The following is a 13,643-nucleotide window of genomic DNA, read 5'->3' on the forward strand; positions in this document are numbered from 1 at the left end:
TGCTCTTTCAAAGGGAACACTTACGCGTGCGCCGACGCGACAACATGCGCGGCAGCGCAAGGAGCAGCATCTCCGGACCCTGACGAATGCACAAACCCTGGAGAAAACGTAAGTCGCACATCTCATATCTCCTCCCTTTCCCTCCCCTCCTCGCTGACCCACACCTCGAACCCAGTGTTGCGTCACCGAGACCCCCCAGCCACCTGCAGCGTCTTCGGCCAAGGCGATGGAACGTGTTTGACCGAAGCGACCTGCCAATTGACATTCGGCACATCATATGGCGACTGTATCGTAGATGGCGGGCCGTTGAAGGTAAATCCTCCCCTCCACCCCCCTTCCCTCCCCTCCTTCCCCCTTCCCATCCCATCCCCTCCTTTCTCGACGCCTTACACCCCCCCCCCCCCTCCCCCCGTTGCCCCGCCCTCATGAAGCACACACACCTACCTCCATACTTACTCACCTACCCACAAAAATAGTGCTGTATCCAACCCGCCCCCTCCCCCACCCCAGCCTGCGGCGCAGACGGCAGCACAGACATCTGCGTCGACGGCGGCGCTGCCGGCTGCGCTGCGCAAGGCACCCCCGTCCTCGGAACCTGTCGTGCAGCAGGGCAGCAATGCTGCTCCCCCGACATCGCGGCGTGTGGGGCGAGCGGGAATGGTGCTGTTTGTGTTTCGGGTGGGGTACCTGGATGTCTTGGCGATGACGGTAGCAGTGGCACGCCTGCTGTGGGATCTTGCGGCGATGATGGCTCGCAGTGCTGTATCAAGAACGAAGACCCGCCTGCTTGTGGTGCTAGTGGCGATGGGGCAATGTGCGTTCCGGGGGGCATATACGGGTGTACAGGCTACGACGGCAGCGGGGGTTTCAATGGGAACATCGGCACGCCTGCTGCGGGGACTTGCGACGATGCGGGTGATTACTGCTGCCTTATCACCGCACCGCCTGCCTGTGGTGATACTGGAGATGGAGCGATGTGTATTAGTGGTACCTCTGCTGACTGTATTGCTGCGACGGGGACGCCCAGCAGCGGTACTTGCCAGTCTGCGACGGATTCTTGCTGTAAGGTCACGGCTTGCGGTGCCGATGGGAGTGGCAATACTTGTGTCCAGGGCGGGGAAGCGGGATGTCTTGCAACGACGGGCATGCTTGCGGACGGATACTGCGCGGTGGATGGGGCGACGTGCTGTACGCCTCCGCCGAAACATACGTGTGGCTCGGACGGGAGTGGTGCGGTGTGCAAAGAGTTCGGGGCGTGCATCGTCTATAGTGACAAGTTTGACCTCCAAGGCACCTGCGAGGACTTTGAGGAAATCGTAAGTCTTCATACACAAAGATCCCAGGATGCGAAATGCGTGGATTTTGCTGACTTGGGGAAGTGCTGCCTACCCCCTCCTCCACCAACACCATGCGAATATCTCGGCCTCACTGGGACTTGCATGAACGATCTTCAGTGTACGACTGGCTTTGTTGGCCAATCTGATCAATGCGGGTTCTCCGTAAATGGCCTACAGGTGCGTTACCAACCCCAACCCCAACTCACCGTCAAACACCACGTACTGCTTGCTGACTGCAAACATCAGTGCTGTGCCTCACCCGCTGTAGCATGCAACACAGACGGCCGTTCAGGATCCTGCCTGACAGAACGATTCTGCGAGCTCAACCAACGCGTCAGCACGCCCAATGACGCCTGTCCAATGAACGACCTTTTCCCTACCGAAGTACGTTCGCCCTTTACCCCTCCCCTTTCCCTCCTTCTTCTCCTCTCCCCTCCCCTCTCTCCCAACAATCTCACTAACCCCATCACACACAGTGCTGCACAGACCGCCCACCCACACCTCCCGACCGCGCCGTGATCCTCGAAATCCACGACGCCTGCGGCACCGTCACCCCGCCACCTCGCGCGAAACGCACCTCCAACCGTCCCCATTCCCCTAACAACCCCATTCCTTCCATGCACAAACGCACCATCTTCGACTGCTACCCCACCCCCTTCGAGCCCGCGCTACAGTACGTAGGTCTCTCCCTCGGAACCTCAAGCGACATCCTCACTCGCGAAGCCAACGCGGCGGACGCAGCGGATTTCATCCTCAGGGGGGATGGGCAGCTCGTTCATACCGTCGGGGTTGGGGGGGCTTGTCGGGGGTGGCCGTGTATGATGACGCGGCGGTGCCGGAGCCGCATGAGGTCGGGTTTGTTTTGGGGAGTAATGCGATGGGTGTGCCGGGGGATTTGATCTGTATGGTGAGTGGGGATGGAGGGGATGGGGAGGGGGAGGGGGAGGGGGGGAATGGTGGGGAGGAGCTGAGTTGTACGGCGACCACGGCGGGTGGAGTGGTGGAGACGGGGTTTTTCACGTGTCCGGATAGTACGGCGGTTTATTTGGGGGGCCGGGGAAGGCGGGGTGTGTGGCTGTGAAGGTCGTTGCTGTGTTTCAGTGAATGGGGGAGAAGGAGTAAATGGCGATTCTGATAGGCGATGGGATGCCTTCTGTGTGTGTGGGCAATACAAAGCCAGATTAGAAGTACCGTTGCTTACGTTAAATCTCGCCTGCACTGTGTCCGGGACAGGGAAGTCGTTGCTTAGGACTTGTCTCGCCAAATCCGCCCTTCTGCACCACCAATAGTGTCGAATATCGTCCCCGTTCGATCCAGAGGTTGGCACAAAACCCCGCGCCCGGGTATGCCTGAATGAACCGGTTACAACCAGTAAACAAATTACTTAAAATGCCCCACGACAAAGTTCCAAGTTTCTTGCGGATTTCCATGTCTAGCAGATAGCTAAGCCAGTACAGAGTGTGAGTATTTTTGACTATCCTATATAAACTCCAGATGTAAGATAAGCGGTCTAGCATTCGCTTTTTCTCAGCACTTGCGTAGTCTATGGTCTCGTGGGTTGCCTCTCTCATGAGCAGTATCATTACTAATATGTTTCGTCTTGGTGAGTGTTTCCAGCCTTTGAACTCTAGCTCCGTGGGTGGGATGGCGAACTTGACGTCGTTTGTGCATATTGTTTTGCGGCTGGCGTTTTGGTGGCTGGGTTCATTAAGCTTGGAGGCTGTTGAAAAATAATGGTGAAGGAGTAATTCGGAGTGTTGGTACTCGATGTGAGCGATTGCTCGCGCTCTCTCTGTTCGGGAGGGTAATGTGACTTCTTCAGTCTCGTTGTTTGAGTTCAGTGCTCTGGCAGCAGATGTGGCGCTGAAGTGTATAAGTAGTAGCGTGGAAGGGATCATTGTTTGAGATCGTGCCACTTTGTACCACTTTGGGGAAGAAACGCCGAAGATTCCTCAATGCAGGTTGGAGTATGGAGAATTTGTTTCCGGAGTTGATCACTTGAAGAAACCTCATTTCAATGGAGAAGCCTGAGATTTCATGTCTTAGTTGAAGTTATTGGACTGTAGGACCTGGCCACGAATCTTGAGCTTACAGGCTGGGACGAGGCATTTCATGTTGGCAATACCTCTAGATAAATTGGGCTAGAAACATTAGCTGTATATCCGTACATCGCATTGCTTTCCTCATAACGTTATACAATTGCCTCATATCATCACAACATCCCTCTTTTATACAGATCCCCAAAACGCCTCGGCGCCGTCGTAAATCCAAACCAGATTCTCTCGCCCCACTTAACGACAGCAGCACAGATCAGAATAATCCCCCCTGTCAATGGCATCGCGATCTTCCAAAACAAACCGACCCTATTACTCGTATCTCCCACGCCCTTCAAGTTCATTCCAAAAAAACCCGCTACGAAACTCAGGGGCAGAAACAGCACCGTAATAAACGTGAAGATAAAAATCGCCCTCCCATTATCATCCTGCAGTGTCTCCACGAGCTGCACGTTCTGAATACTCAGCGTCTTTGCGCGCTTTTGGAGCTCCTTACAATTCTTGACTTGCTCGCGCACGGTGCCGAGGATGCGATCGATGCCTTTCTTTTCGAAATCGAATCGGAGTTTTCGCGCCGTGGAAGGCGCAATGAAAGATTCGGGGTCTAGATACCAGCGGAATTCGCTGAGGACTTGGATTTGTTGCTTCAGGACGTCGTGGACGCCGTTTAGCTCTTCTTCGAAGGCGTTCAGCATTTGGAGGAGGCGGCGGGAGTAGCGATCTCGGACTTTGAGGGCCTGGTGGGTGGGTTTGCATTAGTGTGGTGGATGCGCGGTGTTATTTTGGGGATACTCACCAGATGTTCAACGCATTCTTCTAGGATCTCGATGATGTTTACGTTGCCGTTTTCGAAGACGCCCTTGACTAGACGCTCCATCGTCATGATGAGTAGGGCTTCTGGAGTCAGCACCGGGCCGATATGTTCTCCGCTTGCCATCCCGCTTGCTTCGGTGATCAGTTCGTCTCGCGCCTTCACGAGTTTAGCTCGGGCGTCTTTGTAGGCGCTGAAGACCTTCTTGCTGCTCTCAGATGGGGGGCCGGCCGTTTCACGTCACGCGCAGCTTCTACGAACATGTTGAAAATGGCGCCAAGAGCGTCGACTAGTGAGGACATGAGGATTGCATCCGGCGATATCGCGTCTACGTAATGATCCGGCTGTCTGGTGCTGGGTTCAGGAGCAGGGTCTTGTGGTGAGAGCTGCTGGTAATGGACTCCGAGATGGATACGTTCAGCCCAGAAGTTGAGGTCATGCGACTTTTTTAGGATATCCAGAAGATATGACGGGTTAGCCTGCGCACGACATCAGCTGCCATTTGTTGCTGGAGCGAGCATCTTCGGAGAATTCTGCCGTCAAGTTGATTGAAACCACGCCTCACTTGAGCGCAGAACAATGGAGTCTGTCACTCGAAGGATGTGCTTGAGGAATACGGAAAACTGAATGTAAGACTGCTGCATGCGGGACGCTTGCTTTAGAAGGTAGCAAAGAAACTCTCGAGATAATTCAATTGATGAGGGGGGAAGTACGAAAGAGGCCTCACCCTTGATAGAACTTCATTGATCGCACCCCAAAGGAGTCGAACAGGAGGATGCTGAGGGTCATGGTTGAGGAGAAAGAAGTAGCCCAAGAGCCTTTTAATTTCGTCAACGAGCGCGCTAGCCGTTTGATTATGCTCTTCAGGTCTGTTGAGGATGATGAGATTTACAGTATTGACGACGTCATGGAGATTCTTTCCTGTGATCTGTACCGTAGGCCTCTGGGCGATCAAGTCTCTGGTCGCCGTAGACGGTGCTGCTCCGGACGATGGCGTATACGTGTGACCCTTTAAATGAGCGGGAACGGAGCGAAAGATCGCGTTCAGAAACCTATTTACAGTCTGTTCACATGTGAGCTCCTTCGACTCACCGGACTCGTCCACAATGCGCCAGTGAAGAAATGGTTTCACGACTGGGACCGTGGTCATACTGTCGTAAACTGTCGGCGTTGCCGATTGCCTTCTCGAATCTGTTGCTTCGGGTTCCGAGTCCTGCTCTCTTTCCGCTGGGTCCTGCTCTACCTCGGAGTGATCGGTTGATTGACTGGACTCCATGCCTGGCAGGGACACCTTAATGTTTGGATTTGATGATTTTCGGATCTTCATCTTTGGGGTTTTTATCCATATCTTCAAAACATCATCGGAACAAGACCTCTGCACAGAAGCCCACGTTTTAGCTTCGATTTTCTGGTCATTGACGGTAATCGCATAGTCCTTGGGATCAGCGCTCTCCCTTCCTTTCTGGAGAATGCCACGTATCTGCTGATGCTTGTTCAGAAGACCAAACCAAGAAGCACACTGCCCGATTGGGTATGTCACATGCTCAAGTCTACCTTGATTCTTGAATTGTAGTCGGACTAGAAAGCATCGTTTTGTTGCACATGCAGTTTCGTCGTCTTTAACGAAAAAAGACATGCCCTGAAGGCTGGGATCGCTTGCAGGTCCCATCGTGACCAACTTGTCTAGGCCCAGGGTCAAGGCCCACAATTGAGGGACGTAAATCAACTCTTCCTGCACTTTTCGAGATACGTCGGGAAGCTTGTCATCTTCAAGCTTGATACATGATCTTAAAGCTTTTCGTGATAGCATCCTTATACACTGGGTTTCGTCGCGCTCTGAGGTGTCATTCAGTCGGTAACAAGACTGAAGTAGCGTTCTGATAGGATGGTCTGGCTTGGCTTTCTCGTACAAAGGACTTATTCCTTCTTTTGCCACCAGGAAATATGGAAACGCAATAAATGTTGAACATTTCCCCACGTTGTACTTGGAATCGTCCATGCTGTCATATCGAAGAGATAATGGGTTCAGGAAACTTCCGCCCACGAAAGGCTTCTCTGCCTTCCGCTTCACTCCTCCTATCAAACGGTGTGTCAGCCTAGCCTCGCTCTCTTGTAGGCCTTGTTCCTTCGCCTCTACAACGAGATCATTGAGCCGACCGAAAAGCAGGGTGTTGGACTCTAAGTGATGCCAAGAGACATATTTCTGAGACTCGGAACCAGCAAGTCTTCGCTGATCTACGACTTTTGCATTGAGGACCAGCTTCTCGGGCCCCATTTCGGCCTTCCCCCATTGAAGCATCACATGCCTTAACTTTGATTTCTCGTTCAACGTGGATGCATTTGGAGGCCTACTATGTCTTCTTCTCCATCTCCATCGTGACGTTTTACTGTCATTCTGGGCAGAACCTCCAGCTGTACCATTGGTGTTGTTGACCTGTCTTAGCGGAGTTTCCTCGTCAGGTAACTTCGCTCGCCTTCTCCGAGCGTCGATCTGGTAAAGACTGGGTTTAATGCCCTCAAGACCAATTTCTTCATCCTCACTGATGCCAGATGCATTCGCTGAGAGTTCACTCAGTGCCGCTATAGGCGGTCGCACGGTGGTGGGAACGTCTTCAGGTGATATGCCGGGGTCGCCATATGCAAGTTCGTCTGCCGCAGCTTGGCTGTATGAACGAGTCAAAGGCGAGAGATGGTCATTTGTTGATCCAAGACCACCACGTTGCGGCGGGTCTTGGCCCGAGTCCATTATGTCAATGTCCCGTAATTTGGCGCTGTGCTGCCAAAGGACGCGCCTTAGTCATGTTATTGGACCACCTTCCTGGTTGCGGAGGTATGCGCCAAAGCCTGACTTGGACGGAATAGAGGCCAGGTTGCGCTTTGGAGGGGTCCTTGTACCATCTATGCCTATCGCACCTCGTGAGGCAAAATAAGGTATCGATATGTGAAAGAGTGAAAACGATGGGTTAGAAGGTCCCGAGGGCGGGGGGTCCCCAATTTGCGCACTTATTGAGGCTCCGCGACATGCACTACCGGCGGTCATGGGGGCCAGGTTGTCCGAGAGTGGATGCAAACCGGCGCCGGTGAAAGCACTAGGCAAGTGAGTTGCCTATTCTGGGATAAGGGCGCCTGGAACCTGGTGAGGATTGGTGGAGAAGTACCCCCACCGCTGCCTTGCAGGGGCTTAGCTAATTAGTGGACACATAGTTAGGCCGGAGCTTCTGCACAAGTAGTGTACACCTTACGATAAACGGACAGCCTGCTTTTCGTGGTCCTCCACCTGTCAATACCTAACAAGCCATCCTTTGGGTACCCTTGCTGTGGCAAGGTGACAGACACCTGGCCTGTTGTGGCACTTCCGACGCCGGGAGCGAGAGGACACGAGAAGCCAATTGGGAGTCATTTCGCGTGGACTGTATGGTGTAAAACGACAAGCCCGACATCGTAGTCGTCATTCTACTCATTTCATTTAGGCATGCATCGTATTGACGATTTGGGGAACCAGTTCAAGTTGTCGCAGTTCACGATGAAGACTTTGTTCCCGCCATTTGCCTTCTACTTCTCCTAAGCTGGGCCTGTGGAATCATATGCCCATCGATTGTCGAAAGCTGCGTCCGTTATCATACATCAAAGGTGTTCACCCAGTCATCCACGACTTGCGCGATCGAAATTCAGCCTTGGTGTCCACATCGCGCAACTCTTCGAGCCTCAGATAGACATGCGAGTAGAAATCCTCTAAGAATTGCGCTAAATATTTCTCCCAGTCCACATACTTAGGACCACTGTACTTTTCTGGGCCCTGAAACCGGGATCGCCGATGTTGTAAACAAAAGGCGGTCGCTTTGCAGTATTGTGCGCCCATATTCTGCTCTACAAGCGGAAGGCGAGTCATAACGTTTTCGTCTCGGCTGTAATCCTGCTTGCGACTGGCTGATTCGGGATTCTCAAGAGCAATCTCCATGAGTAGAACTCCAATGTGAAATAGCTGCGATGTCTCTGCGAGTGCTTCGGAGTCATCAAAGAGCAGGGCATTCATGTCGATGGTCTGAATTTCGAGTACAAAACCATGTCGCTGCGTTCGATCTGCTGCTTTTAGTCGTAGTATATTCCGACTTGACAATGATGAGAACCATGGTGTACCCAACAAAAAAAATCCAGACTCAACGACTTTGTAGGCGAGCTCTACTTTGGCTCCGATGGAAAGATGCTCGTCATTCGAGATGTTGCCAATGTCATTTAATCTCTGAAGAATCTTCGTGAGACTTTCTGGTTGCGACTTGAGTAACACTTCTTCGGGCGTTGTATCATCTATCTGTAGTATAGAGGGGGGTGCAGAACCTTGTGCGGCAACCGGGATCGTAATACTCTTAGAGGTGTCGAGTTTAAACAGCTGAAGATTGGAAATGTCCACCCCACGTCCCACCGGCTCGTTTGTGTCTCTCTGGATACTCTCAACCATCATTTTGAGAACATTTCTGGAAGCGCCACTATGTTCAGTCGCAAATAACTGGTACTGTAAATGTAGTAAAGGGCCGTCTCGTTCGTGAAGCGGTGCTGTCATTTTCTTTTGTCCCTCGGCTGCTAGAAGGTCCATGGCGAGGCTGAAGTTGGTAGGAGACTTTTGACAAAGATCGTATAGCTTGATTGATCCAGTTCTTGACTGTATGGCGTGGGTGATGAGCGTGTCTCGGGATGGCATCGGTTTGTCTTGCCCAAGGACACCGTGTTTGGAATCGAAGATTGTCTCTGCGTAGATCCAAATTGCATCTACACGGAGCTTGAGAGCCGATGATAGCAGTTGCAACTTCGCGATATCGTTACTATCACGTTTCTTGACTTTGAATATTGCAGAGATCCATCGCGATTTAGCATGTGAGTCCGAGTCAGGCAAGTGCTTTTTGAGTATCTTCTCGATCTGCACACTGAACTTTTCGATATCGGATAACATACTGCGAACATTTTCCCAGCCTTGCACACCCCAGAGCTCTTCAGAGCTTCTGGGCCTCTGGTCTTCGCCAGACCATTTCTTCGTCCAGAGCCGGAACTTATCATTACTGACTCGGAACTCATATTCAAACTTCCGCAATTCTTCGCTGTTGTCATTGACAGTGAAGAGGCTCCTTTGAGCCTCCTTGGACTGGACGATAACCTCCGCAACAAGGGCTATTATGGAGGAGGCCAAACCGATAGGATCGGCCATTTGGGGCAACACAAGAGGCAAGCTGCGAGACAGAGAACGACGGTTACATTGAAGATAAAGAAGACACTGTATAAGGCAACGTGGTCTGGTCTGTCAGCCGGCGTACGGGTTTCAAAGGTGAGGTGATTAAAGGACAGTCAGTCAGTCGGAGTCGGGGAACGCCTGTCGCCTGTTAAATCAGGCGCTTACCCGTTCCTGCCACACCGACCACATGGGGCTGTGTCCACGTGCGCCACACCCCCGCCCCGGATGACATTCAGCCCTATCAGTCTTGGCGTCTTGGCATTCCAGCTCCCCAATCTCGCCATTCCAGCCTTTCGTCCCACCTCCCCGTCTTTTGCTGGCCCACAATCCTGCTCGCATCCTTCATCATTGGCCTCTTTGCTGTCGCATTACCGATGCGACAGGACTGTTGACCATGAACAGCCCGAGACATGGTCGGGCGACGGGTAGACTCAGACTCCTTCCTCAAGAGTAGCGCCGAGGAATGCGTCAAGCGCCTGACGAATCTGAGACAACGTGCCGAGAGAAGCCTTTCGTCTGACTTGGCGGTGTCGAAATCGAAACGGAACCTCCTCGACGGTGTTATCAATGACGTGAAAGATAGTCTCAGGCGACTGCAGGCCTGGATCACAGAGTTCACCAAGGCGGACCAAACCCAGGATGCCAACCTCCTCACGAATGCAACGACACTCTTTGAGAGTCTCTCTACGGCCATTGACCACGCAATCACAAATCTCGAAGCTCGTTTGAGTCATCGTCGCATGAAAATCAAAGGCTTCGTACTACACAAAAGGTAACGAAGGTTCTCAATGACGTGTGGCGCCCTTAGCTGACAGGCTGACAGGTACGACCTCGAGGACAACCTCAGCAAAAGCCTCAAGAATGTGAGCAACATCATTGGAGACCTACAAAGCGTTTTGCCTTTAGTCAGGGAGGCTTCCAACAAGCAGACGGATCGAGACGCTAGAAAGTCTCGTGTTTTCCAGCAGACTTCCAAAACCAACAACGTCTTTGCGCAAGGGTTTCAAGAGATCGATCCGATAGAGACGGAAGATGTACAGGCAAGAGCACTGCAAATGCTGTGGAAGCATATACCACGCTTGGAAGACCTAGAAGACAAAGCTGGCAATCCAAATGATCAGGGTGACGGTCTCTACTATGACCAGACCCACATCGCCACAGCGCGCTCGATCCTGGTCGACTTTCACGATGCATGGTGTGGCACCGATGCTCTTGAGGCCTACCCTCCGTCTGAAGGCATTAAGGAGGTCGCTCGCATTTGCTTGACCCTTGCTGGCATGCAGCAGGAATTTCTCCTCGGTGACTTCATCAGTAGTGGGAAGACAGACCAAAACCTCCCGTTCAAGAAAGAGCAGTTGGAAACAATTTTACAAGGCAAGAATGCAGACTACGCCGATACATTCTACACTGAACAGATACGGGTATCGCCAAAAGACTGGCCTGATGGTGGACATGCTGAATTTGAAGCGGCAGAACCCTTGCCATATATTTTTCTGCAGGGACCCATAATGAGAGGCGCGTACGGAACAGTGGTGAAGGTGAAAGACCTAGTGTCGGGGGAAACCTACGTTAGGAAGCAGCAAGTGATACCACCGGGGGAGCAACAAGTCAACGAGGCCTGGGAACACCTGGAGCGAGAATCTGAACGACTCAGGAGACTTAAACACCGACATGTCGTTCAACTCGTCAAGTCATATCGTCGTGGTCGAGCGTTTGGCCTGATCATGAAACCGGCGGCAAGTGGGGACCTCAGAATCTTTCTGGATCGGTTTCAAGCGGACAAATTCTATTCCCAGGCGGGATCTCGTGACTCAGTATGGCTTCGCCCTTATTTTCTTCAGGCCTTCGGCTGCCTCGCATACGGCTTGGAGTATATCCATGATTGCAAGATACGGCATAAGGATATGTACGTCCCTCCGAGTGCGCCGTGTCATTGCTCTTCACGCTCTTGACCTCAAATTCCAACCACTTTTCCGTCCAATCCATTTCACCTCCCTTTCCGGACAAGTTGTAGAGCGTCCGAGCTAATTGTGGCATGAATACAGAAAGCCAGCCAACATTCTCTTCCAGAATGCCACCCAAATCCCTGCCCGCTTTCTTTGGGCCGACTTCGGCTTAGCTTACGATTTCAGTGAAACAGGCGACAGCAAGACCATTAGCACAAATTTATATTCGCCACGCTACGCTCCACCAGAAGTCGTCTCAAATTGGCGGCGAGCTAAAAGCAACAAGGAGCGCAAATCTAGCGTTCTACCCTCCGTTGAAGAAGTCATCGACGAAGGCCAAGTTAAAATGAAGGCTAAATTCGATCGTAGCCTGACCTCTGATGACGAAATCGAAGCTCACGGTCGCGCTGCTGACATCTTCGCTCTTGGCTGCGTCTTCCTCGAGCTACTCAGTCGCCTCATCAAGAGTGATCTTCCGTTGGATGTTACAGCACAATTTGCCGACAACATCGATAACCTCTGCACCTGGGCATCATCCCAAAAGAATCTCGAGAAGGCGAAGGATCTCTGCCCGCTCTTCAACATCGCTGCAGGCATGATTAGACGAAAGCCAGAAGACCGCTTCCAGATCAGACAAGTAGTCAAAGCTGTCATGAAGGCCGACAAAGCCTTCTCGTGCGAGCTATGTCGACGCGAATACGACAAGCACAGATCCTCAAGGACCGTGCCCAATTCTACCTCTATTGCTACATCTGTAGCTTTGCCGCAAGGGCCGGCGTTTGCGCTGCCACCTTCACCTGTCGAGTCAATCTCCTGGGTCAAGAGAGTGAATTCGGCCATGTCCAACGGCGCCATCTCGCCTGGAGCTTCTCGCAGGAGGTCTATTTTTAGCGTAACCAACCCAACCACCCCGGAATGAATTACTTACCGTTCTACTGCGGTCTTTTGGAAGTCGCTCTTGAATGAGTATGGATACGTACACTCATATATATATATATGTATATAGACTGGGTGTACTAGCCTCTGGAGCTTGACCCAGTCGTGTTCTAGGCACCCTGAAGTCAAGTCATGCATATTGCAGACTGGCTAGGAATTTATCATAAGCGTGTGGCGTTAAGGAACTGACCTCAGAACAAAATAATGTAATCAAACATACTCAAATTCTGAGACCAATGTTCCGTATCACGGCTCTAGCATGCCGTACTGTCTCTGATGCAAAAAACAAAGGTGCGACATTCAACACAATTTCTTTTCGAGGAGTCGATTGCGCACTGGTGGGACATCATCAAACACAAGTCAAGCGGCGAGAGAAGCAGACCTCCTTGGTCAACAGTCTGGACATACTGTGCATCTATGGAGTAAAGGGGACGTCTGACTTGCCTGTGAGCGGACACCGCAAAGACTGCCACAAATTTGATTATGTCGTGCTCACTGGTTTCTTCCTTTACTTCGGTTGCGCTCGAGCAAAAGATGGTACGCGATGCGCGACAGACTGCTGCCATACGACCTGAATGGGTCAGAGCGTCGTTCACACAATACAGAAGCCTCGTACGTTACCCAGCGGGCAGCACTATGGGATCCAAAGTGCTGAATTGCTCCGAAACTAAGAAAACGAACCTCCAGTCTACAAAATCCCTTCCCTACAATAATATCACTGAACTATAGCCAGTAAAGCTAAACTTCTGAGTCACTGGTGTGCATCAAATTGTGTAACCCGAGGTAGCACTCACACCTCCACTCTCCTCCAGCACCCCAACAATCGAACCTATATGTCCTCAACACAACCTCACCCCTCAAAACGGCAATCGTAAACGTCGCAGCGCAAGACATAGGCAAAGTCATATCTCTTCACATCTTCACCTCGCCTCCTCCGGCTTCTCCATCTGCGCCAACGACATCCCCACGAACCAACCGACCAACAACTAACAAAACCTCGAAGCAAGTGTCTCCCAAATCCAATCCACCAGCCAAAAAGCACGCGAGGCATCTCCGCCTCCACTTCCGCCTCCACGTCGAACGCCTCGTCCACCCTTCCACCCCTCCTCTCCTCCGTCGAATAACTCGGCCCCAATCACCCCGCCCCAATTACCCCGCCCCATCTTCCCATCATGCTCGCCAACGCGGCCATCCCATCCCATCATATCCATTCGTGAAACTAACCCTCGACGTCACAGAAGCCGATCTCGAGCGGTCCTTTGAATTTAATGTCAGTGGTGTTTTCAACTGCTATCAAGTCGGCGCTGAACAGCTCATCGCGCAGAAGACGCGGGGTAC

General features: G+C 52.0%; 4 protein-coding genes across 4 annotated transcripts; 1 reads left to right on the plus strand and 3 right to left on the minus strand.

Moving 5' to 3' along the window:
• Positions 1–2,582: 2,582 nt before the first annotated feature.
• On the minus strand, positions 2,583–3,235 carry KY384_007480 (uncharacterized protein; the record flags this gene model as incomplete). The annotated part of the gene is made up of 2 exons (XM_044815971.1): positions 2,583–2,686; positions 2,722–3,235. 2 exons carry the CDS (start codon positions 3,233–3,235, stop codon positions 2,583–2,585), a joined length of 618 nt encoding a protein of 205 aa, XP_044666611.1.
• Positions 3,236–3,549: 314 nt separating this feature from the next.
• KY384_007481 (uncharacterized protein) lies at positions 3,550–6,948 on the minus strand (the record flags this gene model as incomplete). Its single annotated transcript, XM_044815972.1, has 4 exons — positions 3,550–4,128; positions 4,188–4,413; positions 4,464–4,681; positions 4,930–6,948. 4 exons carry the CDS (start codon positions 6,946–6,948, stop codon positions 3,550–3,552), a joined length of 3,042 nt encoding a protein of 1,013 aa, XP_044666612.1.
• An 888-nt stretch (positions 6,949–7,836) lies between these two features.
• Positions 7,837–9,399, minus strand: KY384_007482 (uncharacterized protein; the record flags this gene model as incomplete). The annotated part of the gene is made up of 1 exon (XM_044815973.1): positions 7,837–9,399. The coding sequence occupies one exon, from the start codon at positions 9,397–9,399 to the stop codon at positions 7,837–7,839; it is 1,563 nt and encodes a 520-aa protein (XP_044666613.1).
• Positions 9,400–9,833: 434 nt separating this feature from the next.
• KY384_007483 (uncharacterized protein) lies at positions 9,834–12,288 on the plus strand (the record flags this gene model as incomplete). Its single annotated transcript, XM_044815974.1, has 3 exons — positions 9,834–10,195; positions 10,247–11,329; positions 11,469–12,288. The coding sequence occupies 3 exons, from the start codon at positions 9,834–9,836 to the stop codon at positions 12,286–12,288; spliced, it is 2,265 nt and encodes a 754-aa protein (XP_044666614.1).
• Between the last annotated feature and the right edge of the window lie 1,355 nt (positions 12,289–13,643).

This window comes from Bacidia gigantensis, assembly GCF_019456465.1.
Source record: "Bacidia gigantensis strain McMullin 20006 chromosome Unknown contig_278, whole genome shotgun sequence".
In the NCBI taxonomy this organism is placed as follows: Eukaryota; Fungi; Ascomycota; class Lecanoromycetes; order Lecanorales; family Ramalinaceae; genus Bacidia; species Bacidia gigantensis.